We start from the raw sequence: 24,660 nt of genomic DNA, 5'->3' as shown, positions 1-24,660 counted from the left end.
TTATAAGGTGCATCCTCAAAAAAATGGTCTTTTGTTATATGTTTTCATTCATAAGGCGCACTGGACTATAAGGCACACAAGATTGAGACTACTTTAAGAGCTACTGTGTGTACAGGACATATTACATCGATTTTATGCGATGGGAATCGGACGCGGGGTAGGGCAGTGAAAGCACCATAAAAATAGTGTGATAATGAGATACAGTAAGGCCTAATGCTTTGCTGTATGTCATTTGTACCACTGGTGGTCTAGTGGTTGGTACTCTCACTGCCACCACTCGGGTTCGATTGCATACAATGTTTTGCAATCTAGGTCAGGGATGTTTAGCATCATTGCACAATCGTTGGTCAAATATGGTAACTCATACGTATAATTACTGTATGCATTTCCAATATATTCTGCCGTTATAAGGAGCACTTTTACATTTCTGGCTTTATTAGGTGTTTTTTTTCAGGTGCGTCATATGGTCCGGAAATCATGGCACTAGATAAATAATGCAATAGAAATATCGTTTTTGACTAAAAAGCTAATTTTGCTAATAGCATCTTTGCTCTTCTGGGAGATAGTTGCGACTTGACACTACTACTTCTATCTTGTTTGGTGGTTTGATGTCGTTAAAAATCTGTAATGTTCGTCACGGTCTTTTTTTGGCTCTCATTTCTACTTTTCCTATTACTGGCAAAATAAGAAGATATTCCAACAAAATTCAAAAAAAGTCTGCACAATCAAACATTGCAGCCGGCGCTGTGATCTTTTCTTCAGTAACGGCAGTCTGAAGTGATCATTTGGCATCACTGCATGGCGACACATTCAAAACAAACAATCTTAATGATTTTTAGTGCAATGTGCATAACCAAACGCTTTCATGAATTATGTTCCTGGGACTCGGGAATCGTAATACTTTGATTTAATCAGTGTGGATCGATGCCCCGCATAGGTGGTGTACTGGGAAGACGACACCAAACCCGAGACGATGGGGAAAGTCCGCGTTCCGTGGAACCACACCTCGGTTACAGTTAGCGGCTTGGCAGGGCGCACGCAGTATTTCCTGACTGTCAGCGCCTTCAACACAGCGGGCACCGGCCCCTTTCTTCCTGCAATCAATGTTACCACGAAAAAACCTCGTAAGTCTTCCAGACACCCTGCTGCTCTGCTGCTTGATTTTGTTTACACCAGGATGATTATATCGAGGTACAAACTATGGAGGGTTCTGTGTGTTTCTCTTTGATCTTTTCTGCAATGTGAGAGAAGACAAAGTCAATTACAGAGAACATCTCCTGCATTTCGCCTGCAAGAAAGACTTGCTCTCGTTTTGGCCATTAAAAAAGTGTCAGACTTGTCCGAAATGTGCCCCTTCCATTATTTTCCTACACCGGCCTTTGGGGACACAAATAAGCATCTCGTGTGTTCCTATCTGCCATAAATGTGTTATTTGTTACATTACTTGACATCTTTTCTCTGGATTATTTGAATTGAATTGAATAGTCTTTATTGTCATTGATCAGCGCTGTGAAACATTGTATGCAACGAGATTAGACATGGCACACCAGAGTAAACATGTAATAAATAAAGACTTAAAACACAAAAAGATAAAAGACTGTCAGGATAAAAAAGCAAAAATATTTACAATGTAGTGCTCAGAGACTCGTCTGACTTTTAACAATGGTGTAATTAAAAGAATAGTTCATCGTTACAACAGTGCAATTAAAAAAAGTGCAATATATACTTAGCCTGAAACTGTTAACAAGGTACAGTATATGTTTTTCACAATCTTGTCATAAAATTTAGCTGCAACAAAGAAAAACAAAACAAAACAGTTTTGTGTGCTCGTTTAGGATGGTGCATCCATGGAGAAAGTGCAATTCAATTCCTCCTGTAGTGTTGATTTTGTTTTGTTTGCATTGCGCCACATCCCTTCCTCAACTGCTTGCACTGGAGCACTCCAAATGTATCATATATCTCGCTGACTGTCCATTTAAAGTTGAATTTCCAGTTTGGATTTCCTAAATTACATGACTTGGGAAATACCCAGTTGCTCTGTTATCAATTTTATTATTTTTTCTTACATATATTTCCCAATGATTTATCTCATCTACTGATATAGTACTTCAATATTTTGTTCACTCTAACCTCCCCTTTAACCTTATTTTAACCTCCTCTACACAGCACCTTCCCAACCACCGCTGGATATTGAATGGACATTAATTGGCTCCCAACTTTCCATCTACTGGGAGCCCGTGGTGGCGATGGAGTCAGAATCAGAAGTTACAGGTTACCAAGTGAGTTATTGCACGCATTGACACCTCCATTTACAGTGCTTAAAACATTGACTGGCTAAAAACCCAAAGTATGTTTTATGACTCAGATATTTGTTAATAACACTGATTTGGCTCATTTTTCAACAGCAGTGGGTATCTAAATGTAAATACATCAGTTGTCTGTTTTGTAAGATAGATAGACAGATAGACAGATAGACAGATAGACAGATAGACAGATAGATAGATAGATAGATAGATAGATAGATAGATAGATAGATAGATAGATAGATAGATAGATAGATAGATAGATAGATAGATAGATAGATAGATAGATAGATAGATAGATAGGTCGATAGATAGATAGATAGATAGATAGATAGATAGATAGATAGATAGATAGATAGATAGATAGATAGATAGATAGATAGATAGATAGATAGATAGATAGATAGATAGATAGATAGGTCGATAGATAGGTCGATAGATGTCTAGATAGATGTCTAGATAGATGTCTAGATAGATAGATAGATAGATAGATAGATAGATAGATAGATGTCTATAGATAGATAGATAGAAGTACACTTCCAGCAGTATCCTTGTGTTGAAGATAAAACAATAATAAAGTAAAAGGAATAGAATACATAAATACCCAATGTAACGTGTTGATATAGACTATTTAAATAGTGCTACATAAAATACACACTGTAATAAAAATAGGGTAATATGCAATGTGGGGGTGTGGTTTAATGTGGGCTTTTACTCCCCCGGGTGGAGTTAAAGAGCCTCATGGCATGAGGAAGAAATGATCTCCTCAGTCTGTCCGTGGAACAAGACTGTGACAGCAGTCTGTCGCTGAAGCTGCTCTTCCGTTTGGAGATGATGCTGTGTAGTGGATGTGATGAATTGTCAATGATTGACCGAGCTTTTTCAGTGCCCGTCTCTCAGCTACTGTTGTCAGGCTGTCCAGCTCTGTGCCCACAACAGAGCTCGCTTTCCTCACCAGTTTATTGAGACGAGAGGCATCCTTCTTCTTGGCGCTGCCTCCCCAACACGCTCCTGCATAGGATAGGGCGCTTGCCACAACCGTCTCATAGAACATTTGTAGGAGCTTTTTGCAGATGTTGAAGGATGCCAGCCTTCTGAGGAACTAGCTTGTAGCCACAACACTAAACAAGATGAGCAAATAGAAAACTGATAGATAGTAGGTAATATAGAGTTCTGTATCTCATAAATTCTCAAATGACAATCAAACCTTTCTGATTGTCTTTTCCTGCATTTCTTTTGACCAACATAATCTGCCATACTTAAGTCAGGGTTCGTACGGAAGCTTGGAATCCTTGAAAATGCTTGAATTTTAATGTTGTGTTTTCAAGATTTGAAAACTTAAATTTTGTTTGAAATGCCTGAAACAATTGAAAATTTTCCTGTCAAGTCTGCTAAAAAGTGACGTTGACGTTGCTTTGCTACTGCATTTCTTCTTTCTTGTGATTAACAGCAGCTGGCAATAGTTTGTATGACAATGTCCAATGAAGCGTCATTGCTGCTATTTGCAGTTACAAGTTGTGCTCATACGCTGCTGCCCAGAAGGACGGACTTACACTACTGTAATACATAGTTCATCATGGTTAGTGGGGACCAAAACCCACCTACAATATTGGAAAAGCAATGAAATAGCTCCCCCATTTTAAACATACACTATGGTAGCCCCTGCTCGCAGCAATAGTTGATTATATTGGATTAAGGCCTCATGAGAGCAGCTCATTTTAGGGAGAAAGAAATGAAACAACTTTGTTATCGCTGCCCCCACTCTCAGAACTAGTCAAGCGGGAATATTGGGAAGTCACAAGTGCAGCTCATTGTAGGTGAAAATAAATGGCTTAAATTTATTGTCTCTGCCTCGGCTCTAAGGGGCCGGTCACACAGCCGCTTGCGGCTGAATCACGGCTAAAATTTTGCGTTTTTTTTTTGCCCGTGGTTGCCCGCGATGGAAAATGCGCAAAATTGGCCAACCCGCTGTTCATCGGTGGTATGCCCGCAAAACAGACGCCGGCGACTGTTCAGCTTCCTCATCGCGTCATTTCTGCGTCATTTTCTCGTGTGGACCACGGGTATAAAAGCTCCCGAGCCGGTGTTGTGCCCAAATCCGACTCCAACGCAACACCCCCACCCCCCACCCCCTCGCGTGAACGCACATTCTGCTGCGATCGCTTTTGACTTTTTCATCCGCGTTAACAAACGCATTTTGTAGAATACGATCGCACTTTATTGTTTAAATAAACGCGTTATATAGACTAGGATCTCCCAATTGTTATAATTAGCTCGCTTTATTGTTTTAATAAGCGTTTTATATAGAATACGATCGCTTTTGTTGGAAGCGCAGCAGAATGCGCGTTCACGCAAGGGGGGGGGGTTACCGTTCAATTACGTTCACAACAAAAACAAAGACGGAATGGTTTAAGTTGTATTACATTCCCAACAAATGCAAGACGAAGTGGTTTTGGTTATATGTTCGCCATTACATTCCCTAAAAGTGAGATAAAACGAGGTAAATGTGGTTGTAGTAGCGAGGGGATGCAAATCTCGGCACCGGGCTGTAGAAATCATAACTGCACAAGACACAGTCCCGTGAAGATCAAGATTTTAAGCTATGGCATCATTTTTATTTTATTATCTTGAAAAGAAATGTCAAGAAATAAAAATGGATTAAGACGAGGTCACTACGCTGACGGGGATCCATGTTCACCCCCTTGACGTCTCGAGCACAACTGACGTGTGCTCGGCATTCGCGCTGTTTATACGCGGAGAAAGGCATTTGACCGTCACACGCGTAACACGCTAATTTCACGTAATAACACCGCGATACAGGCGCAGAACATGCTATTACCATGCTCCACCCACGATTACCCGCTGAAATTTCCCGTCCTACCCATGTGTAACTACGCCCTGGCCGCGGCCAGAGCACGTCGTTCCGCGTCATTTCCGCGTCATTACCTCGTGTTTAACACGTGTGCGGCACGCGGTTTAACACGTGCTCATACTTTTGAGCAGCTCAAAAGTTTTGAGCGCGGCCAACCACGTGAAAATTTCCGACCGCGAGTAAAGCACTGCTCTATCTCGTCTATATGGCGGTCTCAAAACGTCCAACAGCGCCCAACAGCATCTGCTTCACGGCCAGAAATTTCTGGCCGTGGTTCAGCCTCAATACGCTCGTGAAAGGCTGTGTACCCGCGCTCTGAAGAATTTAGCAGCGCCAAACTTTTTCGCGCTGCCACCCGCGCGCGAATTTCCTGCTGCATGTTAAGCACCGCTGTATCTCGTCTGTATGGCGATCTCAAAGCGTCCAATAGCGTCCGCCTCACAGGCAGAAATTTCTGGCCGTGATTCAGCCGCAAATGTCTGTGTGACCGGCCCCTAAGCAATAGTAGACCAGGGGTTGTTGATTATGGCCACAACCTTAAAATTTTTGTCAGGCGAGACATGTATCCCAATCAAAGGGCCTTCTAGCTGTCCCTGCTCTCTGGAATATGGGAATTGGAATAATGGATCCTGGACACCAAGTGTACTTCATTTTAGGCAAAAATACAATAATTGCAAAAAAGAGCTGCGGTGTTTGTCCCGCAAATTTGCTCTCTCAAGTCTCTTTCTCTACTGACAAAATGTTTTGAGGAGTATGAAGTGCACAGTAACAATGGATTACAGTATATATGTATGGACACAATGGTGGCATTTTTAACTCAGGGACAGAAAATGATATGGAAATATCCCAGAGATATCAACCAATACACATAAGGCTTGTTTATCGAGTTAGACAAAGTTGGCATGTATAATTCTTACCCATACTACAATTCCACAATTCTTTGCTGCATCAAGAAAGAAAGAACATATGTATAACTTAGCATGCGCACATGTAGTTGGATTGGTAAAATGGTAATACATTTCTGACTAATCCAAAAATAAAAGGACTGACCCATAACTTTCAATCTGTGTTTTTCTAGTGGGAAAACCATAATCTGCTTACATTGCCTGTATACATGGCTTTACATAACCAGTATACCAACAATAGCCTGTTTTCAAAGAGCCAGATTTAAACTATAAACAGATAGATAAAACTGTAGAATTTTTACTAGTGGCTGAAGAAAAGAGTGTAAAATTGCTGCAGGGGAAAAAACACATTAATGTTTTTTTGCAAGTTATGGCATTATTCTTTTAAGTTTGTTTATGTAGTACAAGACTAAGATAATCTGGGGCACCAGCAAAAAGAAAAATGATGATTTTGTTGTTGTTTGCCTGAAATTCGAGGCTTTTTCAAGTTGAATGGAATCATGAATATTTTAGAATATCTGCCAGTGTCAGCACAGAGAAGTATGGCTTTGGCTATACAAAGAAAATTTCAGGATATTCAATTTCATTTTTCTCAGTAACTTAGATAGTCATTCTTACTCCAATTTAACCTGAATTTAAATAAAATTGTTTATTCACACAAACACAAGCACATTATGCCAGGTTTTCATAAGGTGCACCGTATTATGAGGCAAACCCCAAAACACAGTCTGTTGTGACATATTTTTGCTATATAAGGCACACTGGACTGTAAGCTGCATGAAATCTCAACTACAGTAAGAGCTAGGGTTGCATTTTAAAAAAAAAACATAAAAAAACATAAAATCACATTATGACATCTAGTTTCACAACTAAAATTAATGAATTAATTTATAAATGTTTACTGTGCTATCCTCAGTCTGAATTATCCCTTTTTTCACCAGCTAGATAGCTAGTGAACGACTTCCTTGAATTCCTTTTGTAGCTGTTTATTCGGACAATGGCCTCAAATTTTACCCTTATAAGGTCCCAGTAACAGTCAAGTCACATTTACTTTGTAAAGGACTGCACAGGCCACTGTTATAAAATTCCCTGATCTAAAACCTGCATACAGGCTAGGAAAAACACAAAAACCTCAGCATGAGGAAAACAAGAAACCTTGAGAAGGGGCCACACAATCTCCCCTTTTATCATGACTAGGCTGAGATGGATGTTGCATTTTATGGGGCTAAACATGTTATGCGTCTCGATTGGCTCCCTGTGATTAGCAGGCCGTTTAGGGCTCGTGCTAACCCGTCTGCTACAACCTAAGCCAGCAGTGGTGTCACCTAAATTTTTCGTTTTTGACTAATCTGGTTTATGGACACGTCCCTCTAGAAAGGCTACCTTCCTACGGTAGCGGGAACAATCTTTACAACAGCCCAAAGCTACTAGTGATCAGTCAGAAGCCGAGCAGCGTCTTAGCAGCAAGTGGGGCAAGTGGAGGTGTTGCTTCTTCACTAGCGTCTGGCAGCGGTGTGACGATAAACAATAGCGCGCGGCACGTACCTTACGTCAGTCGTCCAGATACGTACCAGGAACTTTTCAAACTGTTCAAAGAAAAAATCCGAGACAGGCAGGGTTCCCGTGGATCCATAAAAAAGTCTCGAAATACATTAAATTAATTATTCTAATAATAAGGCCTTAATTGGCATTACAAGGTTTTAAACCCAAATTTTAAGAGTCTTAAAAAAGTGAACAAATTTATAAGATCTATATTTGTTGAAACTAAATAGATTTAGTTACATTTCTCAATTTACTTTTGTGGCAACTGCGAGTGACCACAATAACGGAACCAAGGTGATGTGGTTTCAGTCGGGCCCTTTGGGCCAGATACATGTCTTAGGTCTACCCAAACACACAAAGCATTTTTGGACTGAGACAATTATTGGGAAGTGTAAATTTATGAGAAGTGGCAGCCTGACAAACATTTTTTGCTATTGCTAAAAGCTGTGGCTTGTAATGTGTACAAGGCATGATGTAGTGCGCAAGAAATATTTGTGTTTATTTGTTTTGTTTTTTTTAATTGTGTCTTTTTTGTTGACCTGGTCTTAAATTTGATTTCAAGAGGGATAGAAAACAACTTGAACGTCTCCAATTTAACTTCCCTAAAGCTGTAAAAACCCTGCTAGAATTCTAGTAGAACAAGAATATGAACTGGTCTCGGAGCCGTGAGGACGGAGCGACACAAAAACTGCCGCCAACTCGATGACACAGAAGCAGAAGTGAATTTCTTTGGATCATAAAAAAGGGTCCTGTTAGCTTGCTAAGTATACTGATATATTCTAGGCGAAGACATGCTAAAAACAGTCCAAACAAGAGTATGTCATTTTGAACAAAAAAAATTACAATGAACAAAATTCTTCAAGTAATCCCAATTATTGTCGGAAGCAACAACAAAAGAGGATTTGGAGTAAACGTTCCAAAGTTGGTGTTTGAGCTGCCGTCCAAGTTTTGTGCTTCTCTTTGTTTCAAACACACAATTAACATTTCAACCAGGGCAATCAAAATCCCCTCTATCTGTTTCTCAAAGGCAGAACAGTTTTGGTATACAGTATAATTTAATTGTAATGTTGGATGTTGGTCAGACCGTGTCAAGTCAAGTCATGTTGTTTTGTATAGCCCTTAATCACAAAGAGTCTCAAAGGGCTGCACAGACCACAGATTATTGCAAAGCATGTTTAACTCAGTTTACTGTATTCCAATTCAGTATTTGGACAAAGGAACAAGAGCTGAAGAGAGCAGTTCTCTGTTGAGGAATTGTATTGCAAAAAACAAAATAAGAAATAAAGACAATATTTTGGGCTGGCTAACAGGACAAAGTCCTCCCTAAACAAGCATCGACAAACTGGCTGACCACTGTCTTTAACGGAACAGATTAACAGAAATGTTAATTGTCAATATCATAACCCTTAACTGAAATGTAATTTTCCATTTGAAGTAAGGGAGTCACATCTTCACAACAGACCTTTGTTAAGACGGGATCTAACTGGATTCCGCAGGGGGTATGATGAGATTATGGCACACTAATGAGAACACCACAAATATTTTGGGAAAGTATAACCACTAAATGAATGGACAAGTGAAAACATTAAATAAATACGTGTAAAATATTTTGCTATACCATTATTTTATATTGCAAAATCTTTGATTTTAGGCTGCTTGAACTTTTAGTAGGTATATAGAATATTCTTCATTTTACCCCTTTTTATTCCTATTCAGCTGTCATGGAGAAGAAGTCAACACAAAGATGTAAACACATACACCACAAGCAATTCAACAGCTGAGCTGACTCTCCCAGAGTTCGACGATGAATACATCATTCACATTCAGTCCGTGAGTGAAGGAGGCCTGGGCCCTTCTTCAGATGCCATACGAGTTCACCAGCTTAGTAAGCGCTTTCTTTGACCTTTAAGTGCTTCAAGGAAACATCCTTTGCTCAAGCATGAAAGAAAAACATTGACTGACACACTTCACTCTGTTTGTTCACAAAAAATGCAGGTTTTTTCAAGGTTTTTATGTCTAGCACCTGCACGCTGACCGTGATATAAAGATAAGATTGATGCGAAATAGGTTTTTATCCATTTTTTTCTCTATCTTGACCTTTCTAAAGTGAAGTCGTTTTAAACTATTTATCAGAGCAAACTCAGTCATCTTCGCATTCCGTGGCCTCAAAATGTTTTGTATTTAGTTTAACATTTCTACAAAATACATCTCTGTCAAAGGTTGTCTTTCCTCTTCTTGCAGTTCTTAAGTTTTCCCACAATATATAAGTCGGTTTTGGTTATGTAAGGAAAAAAGGAACACTAAAAAAATGCTACCAAAACATCACTACAGTGGGACCTCGGTTATCGTGGTTAATGGGGACCAAAACCACCCGCGAAAAGTGAAAATCTGCAAAGTAGCGTCGCCCCTTCAAAAATGTTTAAAAAAAAATCTATATATTTTTTAAATTATTTTATTATATTATTATTTTTTTTTTAGTCCTGCGAAGCTCTTAATACGCGAATGCGGAACCACGAAGTAGCAACGCACCTTCAAAAATGATTAAAAAGATATATTTTTAATTTTTTTTTTAAATTTTTTAAATTTATTTATTTATTTATTTAAATTATTTTATTCTATTATTGTTATATTTTATATATATATATATATATATATATATATATATATATATATATATATATATATATATATATATATAATTTTTTTTTTTTTTTTTTTTTTTTTTTTTTTTAGGCCCGCGAAGCTCTGAACCCGCAAATGTCGAAGCGCGAAGTAGCGAGGTCCCACTGTACAGTAATACAGTCATACAAAATTATGATCGTTTGGGGGAGCTAGGAATTTACAGGGGAGCCAAGGGGGCGCCAGTCTCAAAAGTTTGTGAACCATTGCTCTACACCAACCATATTAAATGGATGCTCGAGATATTAAACAATAAAAACGTGTAAGTTCCTAGCGCCCTAGCGACATAGTACACGAATCAGAAAGTAGAAGCCGGATTCCTTCTTCGGTGTGGATGCTGGGTGACGGCTCATAGCGCCACGTGGCGGGAAGAAGCACCACAGCACTGTCCTCTACTCGGAAAAAGGTGCACACAATTCAAAATCTAATTTACAGCAATGTCCAGATATTTTTCAACATCCAACAAAAAATGATCATATCTGCCGGAACCCGTAAGTCGAACGTACGTAAGTCGGGAGGCTTCTGTACTACAAAAATACTACTGCAGAAATACTACAAATTACTGCAAAATATTCCAAAAATACTACAGAAATACAAAAACACTAAATATTAATATAAGTGCCTAATATAAAGGACCTAATATATTTTTTCATTTAATTTTGAGTGTTACTTAACCAATTAGATGACATTAATCTACTTAAAAACAAATGTAAAATATCTATAATATCTCTATTTCTTCATGCACATTTTCTCATAAATACAAAGAAGAAAAATTGGATATGTCTCCACACCTCTGGCCAAATTATAGAAAGCAAAATGGCCCACGACTCTAAAAATGTGCCCAACTCCGTCTTAGCACATTCACTAAATTGACTGTTCTGTGTGACTTAACGGGAGCCTGGCTACAATGGTCATGATCATTTGTATTCACATAAAAAACTACATTGGAGTCCTCTCCAAAATCGGGTTAAGAAATTATAGTTTTGTCTAAATAATAACTTGTCCCAAATATGTTGATGACCATTGTATTACACAGCATAAATGCCAGAGTAACTCTAAAAAAAATGTTTTGTGTTTATGTGAAGGATGCAAGATCACATTAATTAAAAGCTTTTTCTAATTCGAAACAATAGTTTGAATATCATTTGGATTGGGGATTCTCTAAATCCCAATATTATTAACTTTGCAAAAGTAAACGTTCCCTAATTTTTGTTGTGCTTCATTATAGGAAATGTATTATCTTTTCGCGGGTTAAAAATAAAACATGTCACTGATGTTGGAACAAAAATGAATATTTCATGATTTGGTTATTTGTGTGGGGGTTTTTTTCGCCTTTTCTCTTGTTTACAAAATATTTACAGTGTGAAAATGAAAAATAAGTTTCAATTAAGGTGACAATTATGGAGGGTTAAATGTTTATGTTTTTATATAATAATAATAATAAAATTCATCATAATAATACATAATAATCAATAATAATGGATACGAGACAGCCCTACAGAAATAAAAAAGAAATACAGAGGCTGAATGTCCTTTCCCGCCAAGACAGAAAACCAGGTGCGGCCAAAGGGCTTTCTCCTTAATGCCAGGACAGGATTCTAAGCCCGGCTGAGGGGCTTTCTCCTTGCCGCCAGGACAGGAAGCCAAAAGCCTCTGCCGTGACAGTGATGTGGAGGCCTCCCCCTGGGTCAGGTCATCCTGTTACATTTTGGGGATTGACCCATATCCCAGGGTTGCTCACAAAGGGGGATTGCATTTAACAACGAAAGGAGGTACAAAGTGACAGACAAACATGGGTTCACCTGACATTGAAATGTCCAAATAAAACCTGACAAAGTCCAAATCAGAAACAGACCAAAATTGGAAATGGAAAAAGCGAGGAGCAAAAAAACAAAGCATCCAGAAACAAACACAAATAAACCTGGCGTGGTGGTAGAAATTAAAATGACCCGACCATGTGTGCTTGTTTAAATGTCCTTATAAAAGAGTGAGGAGAGTTGAGGTAAGGTGTGTGGGGATTGAACACCCCTGTGCCCGCTGGTGGAAGGAAGCGCACCAGACCTTAACAAATTGTGCTATAGTCAAAACAACAAACATCAGTGGACAATAATGGTCAAAATAAGAAATCGGCATCCTATTAAATCAGCTTTGCAGTTGATGAGCTCAGATTTGCGTTTTCACATCCGTTTTTACCTTATGTGTCTCCCACAGGTATGAGCGCCCGCGGCTCGAGAGCTTTGAATGCGGACGCGTCGCTGCCCTCCCTGCTCATCGCCATTGCAATATCAACATTCAGGTCCACACTGTGATGCATTTACCCTTTTTTTACCTTTGTCTTTTTTCATTCCTGATTGTGGGTTTAGAGGCGCTCTTATTTTGTGGGTGTGAAGTGGAACCGAAGTAGAAGCACCATCCTTCTGGATTTTAGACTTTTTTTTTTCTTCACCTTAGAATGATGCAGATGCCTTACTTCCATTCATGTGCCACAGTAGTTTCAGCCTTTTTAACATAACACTCACATACACAGACTATTATTAAGGAAGATCTTTGTGTATCCCACATAGCCACGATGAGAAATTGTGTTTTGTATTACGGAGCTTTTTTTCCTCCCTCGTTCTGAATTGGCAAGCAGGAGCACAATCCTTCACTCGCGTCCGTGCCTTTCGAACTCATTGACAGAGGAAACGCTTAAAGCCATTTTCAATTCGACTTGTGTGTTGCCAGTCCCTTCCCAGTTTCTAACTCATAAAAGTCTATTTACTTTGTATCATTTGATTATGGAGCGCTCCACTTAGCATCAGGGTTCCTGGAGGTCTTTATACGGCGCAGTTCTTAAGTTTTCCCCCAAACTGATGGATTGGTCTTTACTGTGCATTTAGCGAGACTGCGTTTGTAGAGGGATTGAGTCCGAGAGGTCAACAAGCGCCACAGCAATGGGAAAAATAATCAGACTTCTACTACAGTTTTGGTTCAAGTGTGAGGACCAATACGTCGCACGATAAAACAAACAAATGGTATTTTATTTTTAAGTAAACAATCAAATAGCACAGTGTTGCTGAGCATTTTAGTTGGACGAAGTTGTTGTGGTTGATACCTGTGCATAAGAAACAAATGCATAAATCGAGGAGTTGGTTCCGATACAAGATTGGATTCAGCTGCTTGGAGGGGCTGGTAGTCAGGAGCTGCAGTACCCAAATATGAGACCCCACAAAAGCACATGTACGTTAAATTTCTTGGTATTTATTGGGGTGCCTTGATACAAAACCTAGCTAAAGACATTCACGAAAGCCTAAAGTACAACTGTGAAAATGTTCAAGAAAATTGGTTTAGATGATTCTGAGCCTATAAGTCACGTATAACACACACACACACACACACACAAATCGGGATGTATTAGGTCATAAATATTGAGTGATCACAATAAAACATGATTTGAATGAAAATTTAAAAGGAGTATCTGGTATGCCAGTTACGGCAGCTTATTGTTAGAGAAAACTTTTGAGTTGTTGTGGGTTTTCCGTTTCTTACGTTGAATGTAGTGGAAAACAAGAGGAACATATTGCAGTTAAGCATTTACAAATCATTTTTTTCCATTTTGCCATTGTCACACGGAAATAACCTGGTGCGCATACATTTATTTTCAAAGACGAAAAATAATTGAATGCAGCATAATTGATAACTAACTAATTATGTATCACCTTTCCTTTCAACTGTTTATCTTAAATCATTGCATTTTCAACTGTGAAAAGACTACAAATTTACTACAAAAGCTTGTGTATTTTCTTATTGAACGATTTTGAAATAACACATCTAGCACAAATTATTAGCATTATTCGCAACAAAATTGGTAAAGTATAACAAGTAACTTATATCATACCCTCCATTCAGAAAAAATAAACCATTAATTATTATTTAACTTCCGTAAAAATCAATTCTTATTATCTAGGGCAGGTTGCCTTACACCTGGGGTCAAGCATCCAGCAGCTCTGGAGCCGCAGGGCACTCCCTAGTGACTCTCTGGCGCTTTTTCAAAAAGGTTAGTTGATGGATATGATATGGTTTCTGTAGGAGGACAAATGTGACAGAATAAAGACAGATATAGAGTGCCATAAAAGAGGACATGCCCCCATCCTGAATTCTGTGTTATCTGCATATTTATTACTCACAAAGGTTTCAGATCGTCAACACAATGTTTAATGTCACACAGAGACAACCCAAGGAAATAAAAAAATCCGTTTTAAATGTTGATTCCATTTATTAATGCACAAAAATAAGGCCTAAGTGGCCCTATGTGAAAAAGTAAAAACAAGTGTGATGACGGCTCATCCAGGTAGTTACAAAAGAACTTCGAAACACATCCAGTGAACTGAAAGCCTCACTTCCCTCAGTTAAGGTCAATGTTCATGACTCCACTATAAGAAAGACTGGCCAAAAATGCAATCCATGAGAGAGTTCCCTGACGAAAACCACTGCTATCACAATTGGAACTGTAAGAGTTGTCTCACATTTGCTAAAAAGCATCTTTATTATCCTCAAGACTTTTAGAGAAACATTCTTTTGGAGAAACATTTGTTAAACCTGTTACATCTGGCATAAAAATGGCACAGCATGTGACAAAATGAACATGATGCCAACAGTAAAGTGTGGTGGTGGCAGTGTGATGGTCTGGGGCTGCTTTTCTATCTCAGGACCAGGATAACTTCTGGTGTTTACCAGAAGATCCTGAAGTCGATCCGACCATAAGTTTGTGCCTTTAAACTCAAACGCTATCAGATCATGCCGAAGGAAAACGATTTGAAACACACCGGCAAGCTCACCTCTGAATGTATCCCCAAAAAAATTAGGGTTCTGGAGTGGCTAAGTGAATGTCTGGATTTAAATCCAATTGAAATGCTGTGGTGTGACTTTAAACGGGAAGTTTATGCTAGAAAACCCTCTAATATTGCAGATTTTAAACCATTCTGTTAGAAAAGTTGGCCAAAATTCCTTAAATGCGTTGTGTAACACTTGTTGCCAATTTTCGTCTCTGTAGCTGTCAAAGGTGGCCCAATTCGCTATTAGCTTCAGAGGGCAATTCGTTTTTCACGTACGCCCAGATAGGTTTTGATTTTTTTGTGTATACATAAATGGAATCAAACCTTTAAAACTGTTTTTGTGTTTCCTTGGATTTACTCTGTGTGATATTAAAATTGGTTTGATGATCTGAAACATTTTGTGAGTGATAAATGTAAAAAAAAAAAAAACAGGAAGGGTCAAATATTTTTTCCCTGCACTGTATACTGTATACGCACACACATACCAACAGTTCTCTATCGCGTCCAATGTGCCCTCCAATGGGGTTGCGCACAGTTTTGTTTGTCTTACGGGCTAAGTAGCTTATGCCTACAAGTTTCCTGTACCAACGCATTTCCATGGCGTGGATTTTCTTTTCCAGTTTCGCTCTGAGAGTCAATGTCTCGCAAGTGTAAAGAAATATGGAAGTAACCACAGCTTACATCAGTCTGATCTTTGATTTCACTGCTGTTTTCTTGTCCCACCAGATGGATTTTAGTCTGGCTAGTGCGGCTTTGGTTTGAGATATCCTGGCCATGATTTTTTATTCCGACCCCTTTTCTGATAAGACAGCCCCAAGATATTCAAATTTGGTGACAGGTTTTAGATCTGTGGTTGATAATGATGTTTGCGGTGATACCCTGGGGACTGTTGGTCATTACTTTTGTTTTCGGTGTGCTAATTTCCATCCCATACTGGCTTGTTACTTTGACCAGGCAATTTACAAGATCTCTGAGTTCCCGTTCGTCACTTGCCAATACGGCAATATCGTCAGCAAGACAGAGGTTAGTGATGTTGTAGTGATGTTGTGTGCCCCAACACTGACTGTACCTTCATGTTGATCCAGAGCTCCAAACAAGTTCCTGTCCGGGAAGACGTGAATACATTTGGAGAGAGCACGCAGCCTTGTCTCACATGACTGTGGTTCGAAACCACGCTCCAATGTTACCATTGATAAGTATCGCAATGTTGGCGTTCATACAGTTGTTCAATGGTATGAACTAGTTTCTGGCCCATGTTGTACTTTCTCATGGTGGCCCATAAAGCGCCTTGCAATACTCTATACTGTTGTTGATGTTGGCTCTTTCAAAATTTTGGCTTGGCAACCCATGCCTCAAACCAAGCATCAAAACAATTACTCTACAACTGCATTCACACCAATCTCATCCAACCAGAGTAAAAGACACCTCTCCAAAGAAATTGGCTGAGCTTAGATAAGACTTTGATCCTCAAGAAAAATTTGGGAGCATCAATTACTTAGCTTGCAACTCCATCAATTTACATTTTTTTTGCAGTTATATCACTGTTACCTGAAACAAACTTTGTAATAAACAACAAAAGGAGATAAAATAACAGATGCAAATGCTTAATATTAATTCTTTGATTTCCCTACTAAAAAGGTATTGAATAATAAAAATCTACTGGATTAAAGAGCTACCAAAGATAAGGGAGATGAAACACTGCAAAACACAGGAGAGTATTTCATTTTTTATAGATTGAGAAAATTAGGGTTGCAACAACTGTTCGATAAAATATATTATTAAAAGTGTTGGCAATTAAGTGCCTCATCGAATCTTCGTGTTGTGAGACTTATGAACCAATAAGCACCTTAAAGCAATACAAATACGTGCATTGAATCCCGTTGTGAATTTTTTGGACTGTAGTTCCACTTTTGTCCGGCAAAGGGCAACCTAAGAACTTTTTTATAGAAATAACTTACATTTTCTTTAAATCCTTTTTTATGGAACATTGCATCTTTCCAAACAAAGGAGCTCTAAACAGTCAAAAACTATATAGTTAATAATTTTTTAGGGGAACAAAAAGTGCTGCAGAGATTCAGAGGAAAAACTATGAAAATAATGGAATAATATATGTAAAGTAATAAAGAAAAATAATGACAAAATGTTTATCTCAACACAAGAGGTAGATTTGTAACCATATTACATATCATTTGCACATTAGGAATATTTACCATATTCATAGATTAAACCCAAAACAAAAATTGATAAGTTTGAAATGTGGGTTTACATTTTTTATATTTTTCTGGCCAATTAAAATGTTACTAACCCCAAAAAATACAATTTAGTACTTTTTCTTTGGAATTTTTTTTTGTATAAGTCTAAATGTAATTAAAAAAAAATCAGACATAATGCACATGAAAGACACTTGAAATTAAGTCGGAGTTACCCTGTTTATTCGTGTATATTCGTTGGGCTCAGTATATATTAGTGTAATGATTGATCAGTCGATAAGTGTAGCTGACCAAAATCACAAAACACGGTATACAACAGGAATTGAATTCGAGTCTCAGCAGTGAGAGCAACGTCACTTAACCAGTATCACCGGATGAGATTACAGATGAAATGGTACTAGATTTCATCTCATTATCATTCTATTTTTACTCACAGTAGTGCATTCTGATACGTTAAACAGTCTCTCCACCTTCTCACCTGTCCATCAATTACTTTGCAGTTTAATGTGTACATATACGTAAAAGAGCTTAATATTTTAGTATCTTGTTGAAATACTTTCCGTTTTCTCTATTTTCTAACATTTGCTTCTTGCACCATAAGTAAAAATAGTGTGATAATGAGATAACCTCTAATGCCTTCTCATATGTTATCCGTTACAATGGTGGTCTGGTGTTAAAGTGACAGCCTGGTTCTGGATTGGGATAACATCTATGAAGTCACAATTTGTCCACTCCACGCATCGGCCCGGTATTGCAGTACCTCTGGGAACGGTACATTCGCACTGATCGCTGCTTGGCCCTGTGGCAAGGACCTTGTCTCGGCCTCTTGGCTTTGTAGCGTATTACGATTTGACCGATAACGGTTAATGGATAATTGATAAAGAATATAGAATAATAAACCTTACAAATTCCCCTCCCCCTTTCACTAATATGACCTGTGTTGGAATCCTGTTGCTTATAATATTTTGGTCATTGATGTTTGTTGATTGAGCAATTATTGTGCAAATATGGTAGTATGTGTACTGTAACTCTTAATGTAATAACGCACACCTACAAATACTGTTCCAATCTTATTCACCGTGTTCTGCATTCAAATCTGGCGCTTTTCAGTGTGCCTTGTTGTCCGGAAAATATGGTATTTATTTATTTTGAAATCCCTAAAACCCTATAAAATATTGCCACTTGAAGTACCACACTGGCAGTGCATACACAAAAAAACCTTTAAGCACCCTCCATGCTATATTTATGGTCACTGGCATCTACTGTCTTTGTGACCTTGGTAATAAACACGCCACCCATTTGCCGGTGGTCATAATTAACTGAGCCTTGGCCCCCTGCACTGCTAATGTTATGTTTGTGCATGGCACTAACCTGAATCTCCCTGATATGCAGAATGTTAATTTTCTATGTGGCTTCACACTAAAGCCAAGTCTGTGTCACAACGATTACGTTAAACGCCATGATAGTCGCTTCACGATTCAGTGCAATCCTCCCACACTGACATGTAGTCTATCTGATTTTGAGGCTTGTTCCGTCCCAGTAGCCAGCAATCCTTTCTAAGCCCTCACTGAGCACCACATTAACCAAACTGCCATTGTCACATCCTCTGTTAAAACACTTTTTCAAAGGTCTCAAAGTCTCAAACGACACAATTAATGTAATGACGAGCTGACTAAGCGTTGTAACAGGCATTTAATTTATCTGCATACAACCATACCTTGAAGGCAGTTTTCACTCGTCAATTATTGATGATCTCTTTAGCCGATCAAAATACACTGTGCAAATCAGTTTTCCCTGCATCATGAGTAAAATAGTGTGATTATGAGATAAGGTCTGCCATGTCATGTGTAATTTGCACCACTAATGGTTTATTGTTAATGTTCTGGCACCGCAACTTCTCAGGACTAATTCTCATTACATAGAAACTGTTTCTAGCCTCGTATGATAACACAAACCTATAATTACTGTATGCATTTCCAATCCTTTACGCGTTTTCTGCGTGCGCAGGTTATAGGCCCCACTTTTAATTTCAGGCCAAATTCAGGTTCTTAGGAGCACCTTTCACTCCAGAAAATAGAGCAAGGCCAAATGTACCTGAAACTTAAAAAGTATTTTGTTGGTTTAATTTCTGTTGCCATGACATTTCCCAGAGTAGTCATAGTTATAATGATTGGGTTCAGAGAACCACATCCTATTGTGTAAGATCGAGTTGCTTTGAACATTGCATTCATTACTTCTTTTTTAAGTAATACAACTTTGGGTGGTATTGCCTTCCTGAGCCCACACACTTTCTGATAAAATCGGCAGGTTTCTGGTTAAAACTTCGGTGGGCCATCACTCAAACGCCTACTTGGGGTTTATATTTTTATCCAACACAGCTGAAATATAATGTCCTATGTTCTGCAATCAACATTGCAGAAGACAGTAATAAATCAACTTTATCTAGACACATGGAGAATGTGCCCGACAACAGTAAGACCATACAGTACCTTGCAAAATTATTGGTCCCCCAAGAACTTTTTTACATATTGCCATATTTCAGGCTACAAACTTGTAGGTAAAAAAAAAAAAAAAAATCGAAGAATCAACAACATTCATTCATTCATTATCTGCACCGCTTATCCTCAGTAGGGTCGCGGGGGTGCTGGAGCCCAGCCTAGCTGTCTTCGGGCAGTGGGCAGGGGACACCCCGAACTGGTTGCCAGCCAGTCGCAGGGCACACAGGGACAGACAATTCGCTAGCTCGTTCACACCTAGGGAAAATTTGGACCGGCCAATTAACCTGACATGCGAGTTTTTGGAATGTGGGAGGAAACCGGAGTGCCCGGAGGAAACCCACGCAAGCACGGAGAAAACATGCAAACTCCACACAGGAAGGTTTCGATCTCATGACCTCGGAACTGTACCGAACACACCCTAACCAATGTGCCGCCATGCTGCGAATCGACAACATGTTAGACTCAATCATGAAAAGAAACAAAACGTGTTCAACATTTTACATTGTTCTACTGAACAAAATTACGAAAAGTAGGCGATGCAAAAATACTGGCCCCTGTATTACTTTGCACAACCTCATTTTGCTACAATCACTTCGACAAGTCTTTTTGGGTAGGTCTGTTTGGGTTTTGCACATTCTTCCTAAGGGGCCGGTCACACAGACATTAGCGGCTGAATCACGGCCAGAAATTTCTGCCTGTGAGGCGGACGCTATTGGACGCTTTGAGATCGCCATACAGACGAGATACAACAGTGCTCAACACGTGGCAGCGCGAAAAAGATTTGCGCTGCTCAATTCTTCAGAGCGCAGGTACACAGCCTTTCACAAGCGTATCGAGGCTGAACCACGGCCAGAAATTTCTGGCCGTGAAGCTGACACCGTTAGGCGCTGTTGGACGTTTTGAGACCGCTATATAGACGAGATACAGCAGTGCTTTACTCGCGGTCGCGAAATTCACACGCGGAAAAGTTTTGAGCTGCTCAAAAGTTTGAGCACGTGTTAAACCGCGTGCCGCACACGTGGTCAACACGAGGTAATGACGCGGAAATGACGCGGAACGACGTGCTCTGGCCGCGGCCAGGGCGTGGTTACACATGGGTAGGACGGGAAATTTCAGTGGGTAATCGTGGGTGGAGCATGGTAATAGCATGTTCTGCGCCTGTATTGCGGTGTTATTACGTGAAATTAGCGTGTTACGCGTGTGACAGTCAAACGCCTTTCTCCGCGTATATACAGCGCGATTTGCCGAGCACACGTCAGTTGTGCTCGAGACGTCAAGGGTGCTCTGTCCACTCCACGCATCAGCCCGGTATTGCAGTACCTCTGGGAACGGTGCATTCGCAATGGTCGCAGCAAGGCTTCAAGGCTAGGACCTTAGCTTGGCCTTTTGGCTGAGAGTAAGAGTCCCGGCTCCTTGGCTTTGTAGCGTATTATGAACTGACTGATAACGGATAATGGATAAGTAATAAAGAAAATAGAACAATAACCCTTAAAAAATCCCCCCCCGTCAGCGTAGTGAACTCGTCTTAATCCATTTTTATTTCTTGACATTTCTTTTCAAGATAATAAAATAAAAATGATGCCATAGCTTGAAATCTTGATCTTGACGGGACTGTGTCTTGAGCGGTTATGATTTCTACAGCCCGGTGTTATCCGAGAAATGCATCCCTGCCGAGATTTGCATCCCCTCGCTACTACAACCACTTTTACCTCGTTTTATCTCACTTTTAGGGAATGTAATGGCGAACATATAACCAAAACCACTTCGTCTTGCATTTGTTGGGAATGTAATACAACTTAAACCATTCCGTCTTTGTTTTTGTTGTGAACGTAATCGAACGGTAAATCCTCCCCCCCTCGCGTGAACGCGCATTCTGCTGCGCTTCCAACAAAAGCGATCGTATTCTATATGAAACGCTTATTAAAACAATAAAGCGAGATAATTATAACAATTGGGAGATCCTAGTCTATATAACGCGTTTATTTAAACAATAAAGTGCGATCGTATTCTACAAAATGCGTTTGTTAACGCGGATGAAAAAGTCACCAACATCAATGCACGCTTCAACAAAAGCGATCGCAGCAGAATGCGCGTTCACGCGAGAGGGTGGGGTGGGTGGGGGTATTGCGTAGGAGTCGGATTTGGGCACAACACCGGCTCGGGAGCTTTTATACCCGTGGTCCACACGAGAAAATGACGCAGAAATGACGCGATGAGGAAGCGGAACAGTCGCCGGCGTCTGTTTTGCGGGCATACCACCGATGAACAGCGGGTTGGCCAATTTTGCGCATTTTCCATCGCGGGCAACCACGGGCAAAAAAAAAACGCAAAATTTTAGCCGTGATTCAGCCGAAAACGGCTGTGTGACCGGCCCCTTACTTAACAGCTCAAGTTTCTTAAGGTTTAATAGTGATCGTTTGTGCTTAGCATTTTTCAGATCTTTCGAACACCTTCATACTGTTAGTTTTAAACCATTCCATTGTCGATTTAGCTTTATATTTAAGGTTTTTGTCTCGTTGGAAAGTGAACTTGCGCCCCATTCTCAGGTCTCTTGCAGACTCCAACAGATTTTGTACCAGAAACGCTCTTTATTTGGCCTAATCCATCTACCCATCAGCTCTTACAATCTTCCTAGTCCTTGCTTAAGAAAAGCAACACCAGAGCATGACGCTAATAGTTGTCTTATGGACTGATAAACCCACCTAAGCTGTGTATCCCTGATGTGTGAAATGCGATCATCAGCCTCATGGTTGCCTCTGTGATTAGTTTTCTCTTGTTTGGGCCAATGGTTTAGAGCAGGGGTGTCAAAGTCATTTTAACTCGGGGGCCACACGATAGAACAAACATTCTGTCGGGGGCCGGACTAGTAGATTAAAGAGAAAGAAAAAGAGAGATAAAGAAATAAGAGTAAGAGGGAGGGAAAAGGAGCGAGGGCGGGACAAAGGAAGAAAAAGAGAGAGACGGAGAGAGCGTGAGAAACAAGAGATAAAAAGTCGGGAGAGAGGGGGAAAGAAAGGGAGAGGAAGAAAGAAATTTAAAGAGAAAAGACAGAAGGAGAGAAAATAGAAGGGTAGGTAGAGAGAAAGAGAAAAGAGAGAAAAGGCAACATCAAGTTGACATATTTCAACCTGCAGCTTGTTTTTCTCTTGCGCTTCTCCGAGTGTTGTCTCACGGGCCGGATTCAATCCCTGAGCGGGGCTGATCTGGCCCGGGGGCCGCCTGTTTGACTCCTGTGGTTTAGAAGAACGGCCTGGTCCTGGTAGGTTTACAGTGGTTATATGCCCCTTCATTTTGATATTATTGCTTGCTCATTGCTCCAGGGGATCTGTAAATGTTGCGAAATCTTCATGTATCCCATTACTGCTTTGAACTTTTCTACAACTTTATCCCGGACCTGCCAGTGTCTTCTTAAGTCTTTATAATGCTCTCATAATGTTTCACAACGGCTGTCTGTTCAGGTGCGTTCAAACTTAGACTTAATGGCACGCAATGTGCAATGTGTTTCTCATTGTTAGTCATTTAGATCTCCTGGATTAAGTTGGCTGAGCTGAAAAAACAACTATATTTTTGCAACACCTACTTTTCAGTTGTTGTTTTTTGTTGTAAATATAATGTAAAATGTAGAAAATATTTTCAGTTTTTAGCTTTAAAGGTTGTGTCCATAACTTCAAAATGTTGTTACTGGCTGACGCCATCTTCTGACTGAAATTATCATTGTAGTTCCTTTTGTTGCGCGAGCAAGTACATAAAATTCATAAATAAACACTTACTTTTTCATCTTTTTAGGGGTTTAGGTTTGTATCTCGACTGTGTTTAAAACAGTCCTTTGCTTACTTTCAGCATTTTCAATACTTTTGCTAGGCTCTGTAAAGAGTCATTGTTTTTAAATAGTAGCTCTTATTGCTTTTACTCTGTCTCCTGGAAATGTGCACTTTCTGGCTTTTTTTTTTAACTTAATGAGCGTTTTGTGACCCCAAACACTGAGTTAATGACAACACATAATATAATTTCTCTAGCAGCATTCAATGTTACCAGTCTGCAGGATGGAACATTATGTAGTGCAATACAACCAATAGTTTCCCATTGCTGTGCTCAGTTTTGGACTCAACTTTAAACATACATTTTGTAAAAAAACAGCATTGTTTAGCAATGTAATACAAGTCTTTCAACACCAGTTATAAATGAAGGACGCAGTGCACATTCTTTTGACAAAAAAAAACAGTTTCCTATGCATTACCATTAGTTGTGGGCCACAGGATTAATGGAGTTTAATAATTTTGTCAGTTTGCCAAAGCCCTTTAAAAAAATGTCGCTCTAAAATGTGGTAAAACTGTTCCAAGCGCCTTCTCTGTTTTTGTTTCTGACATTCCTGTTCAATTAATAAGACACACCGTCAACCTATTAATCTATTGTGAAATCCATCTGGGAGACACTTCTGCCAAGCTTCTGTTATCAGTGTTTTCATTTACCTGGAGGTTTTACACCCTGCCAACGAAACAAACAGAAATAAAACAACATGCCAGTTTTACCGTCGCAATTTTGCCACTGGCTTATTTGGCAAAAAGGTTTTTGCTGTGTTTTATCACTTTGTGAATCTATCTGCTGTTGTCTGTTGGCTTCTTTACAGTATGTGTGGTATTTGTGGTCTTTTGTTGTAGTTAAGTCAGCATTACATACGTTTCAAATACACTCCTAAAGGCCAGAGAAGTTAAGTTTGATATATAACATGTGTCGTGCGACTGTATTTTAACAAATACTTAATGAATAGAGAATCCAGACGGATGCCATTATTGAGCAGACATGAAAACAGCCTAATACAGTGGTTCTTAACCTTGTG

The 24,660-nt window shown here is 39.4% G+C and overlaps 1 protein-coding gene across 1 annotated transcript in view; it reads left to right on the top strand.

Moving 5' to 3' along the window:
* Nucleotides 1-13,579, top strand: part of cntn3a.2 (contactin 3a, tandem duplicate 2) — a 140,892-nt gene extending 127,313 nt beyond the window's left edge. The window contains exons 20-23 of the mRNA XM_088332033.1: nucleotides 938-1,124; nucleotides 2,167-2,279; nucleotides 9,339-9,507; nucleotides 12,513-13,579. Of these exons, the coding sequence (XP_088188159.1) occupies nucleotides 938-1,124; nucleotides 2,167-2,279; nucleotides 9,339-9,507; nucleotides 12,513-12,610 (567 nt within the window). The 3' untranslated portion in view covers nucleotides 12,611-13,579. The remainder of the gene's footprint in view (nucleotides 1-937; nucleotides 1,125-2,166; nucleotides 2,280-9,338; nucleotides 9,508-12,512) is intronic.
* Nucleotides 13,580-24,660: the final 11,081 nt, after the last annotated feature.

The sequence above is a fragment of the Urocampus carinirostris genome, chromosome 3, assembly GCF_059441175.1.
Source record: "Urocampus carinirostris isolate Australia breed hairy pipefish chromosome 3, RoL_Ucar_1.0, whole genome shotgun sequence".
Taxonomy (NCBI): Eukaryota; Metazoa; Chordata; class Actinopteri; order Syngnathiformes; family Syngnathidae; genus Urocampus; species Urocampus carinirostris.
The sequence above is the reverse complement of the archived record's forward strand: the minus strand, read 5'-3'. Positions and strand labels throughout refer to the sequence as shown.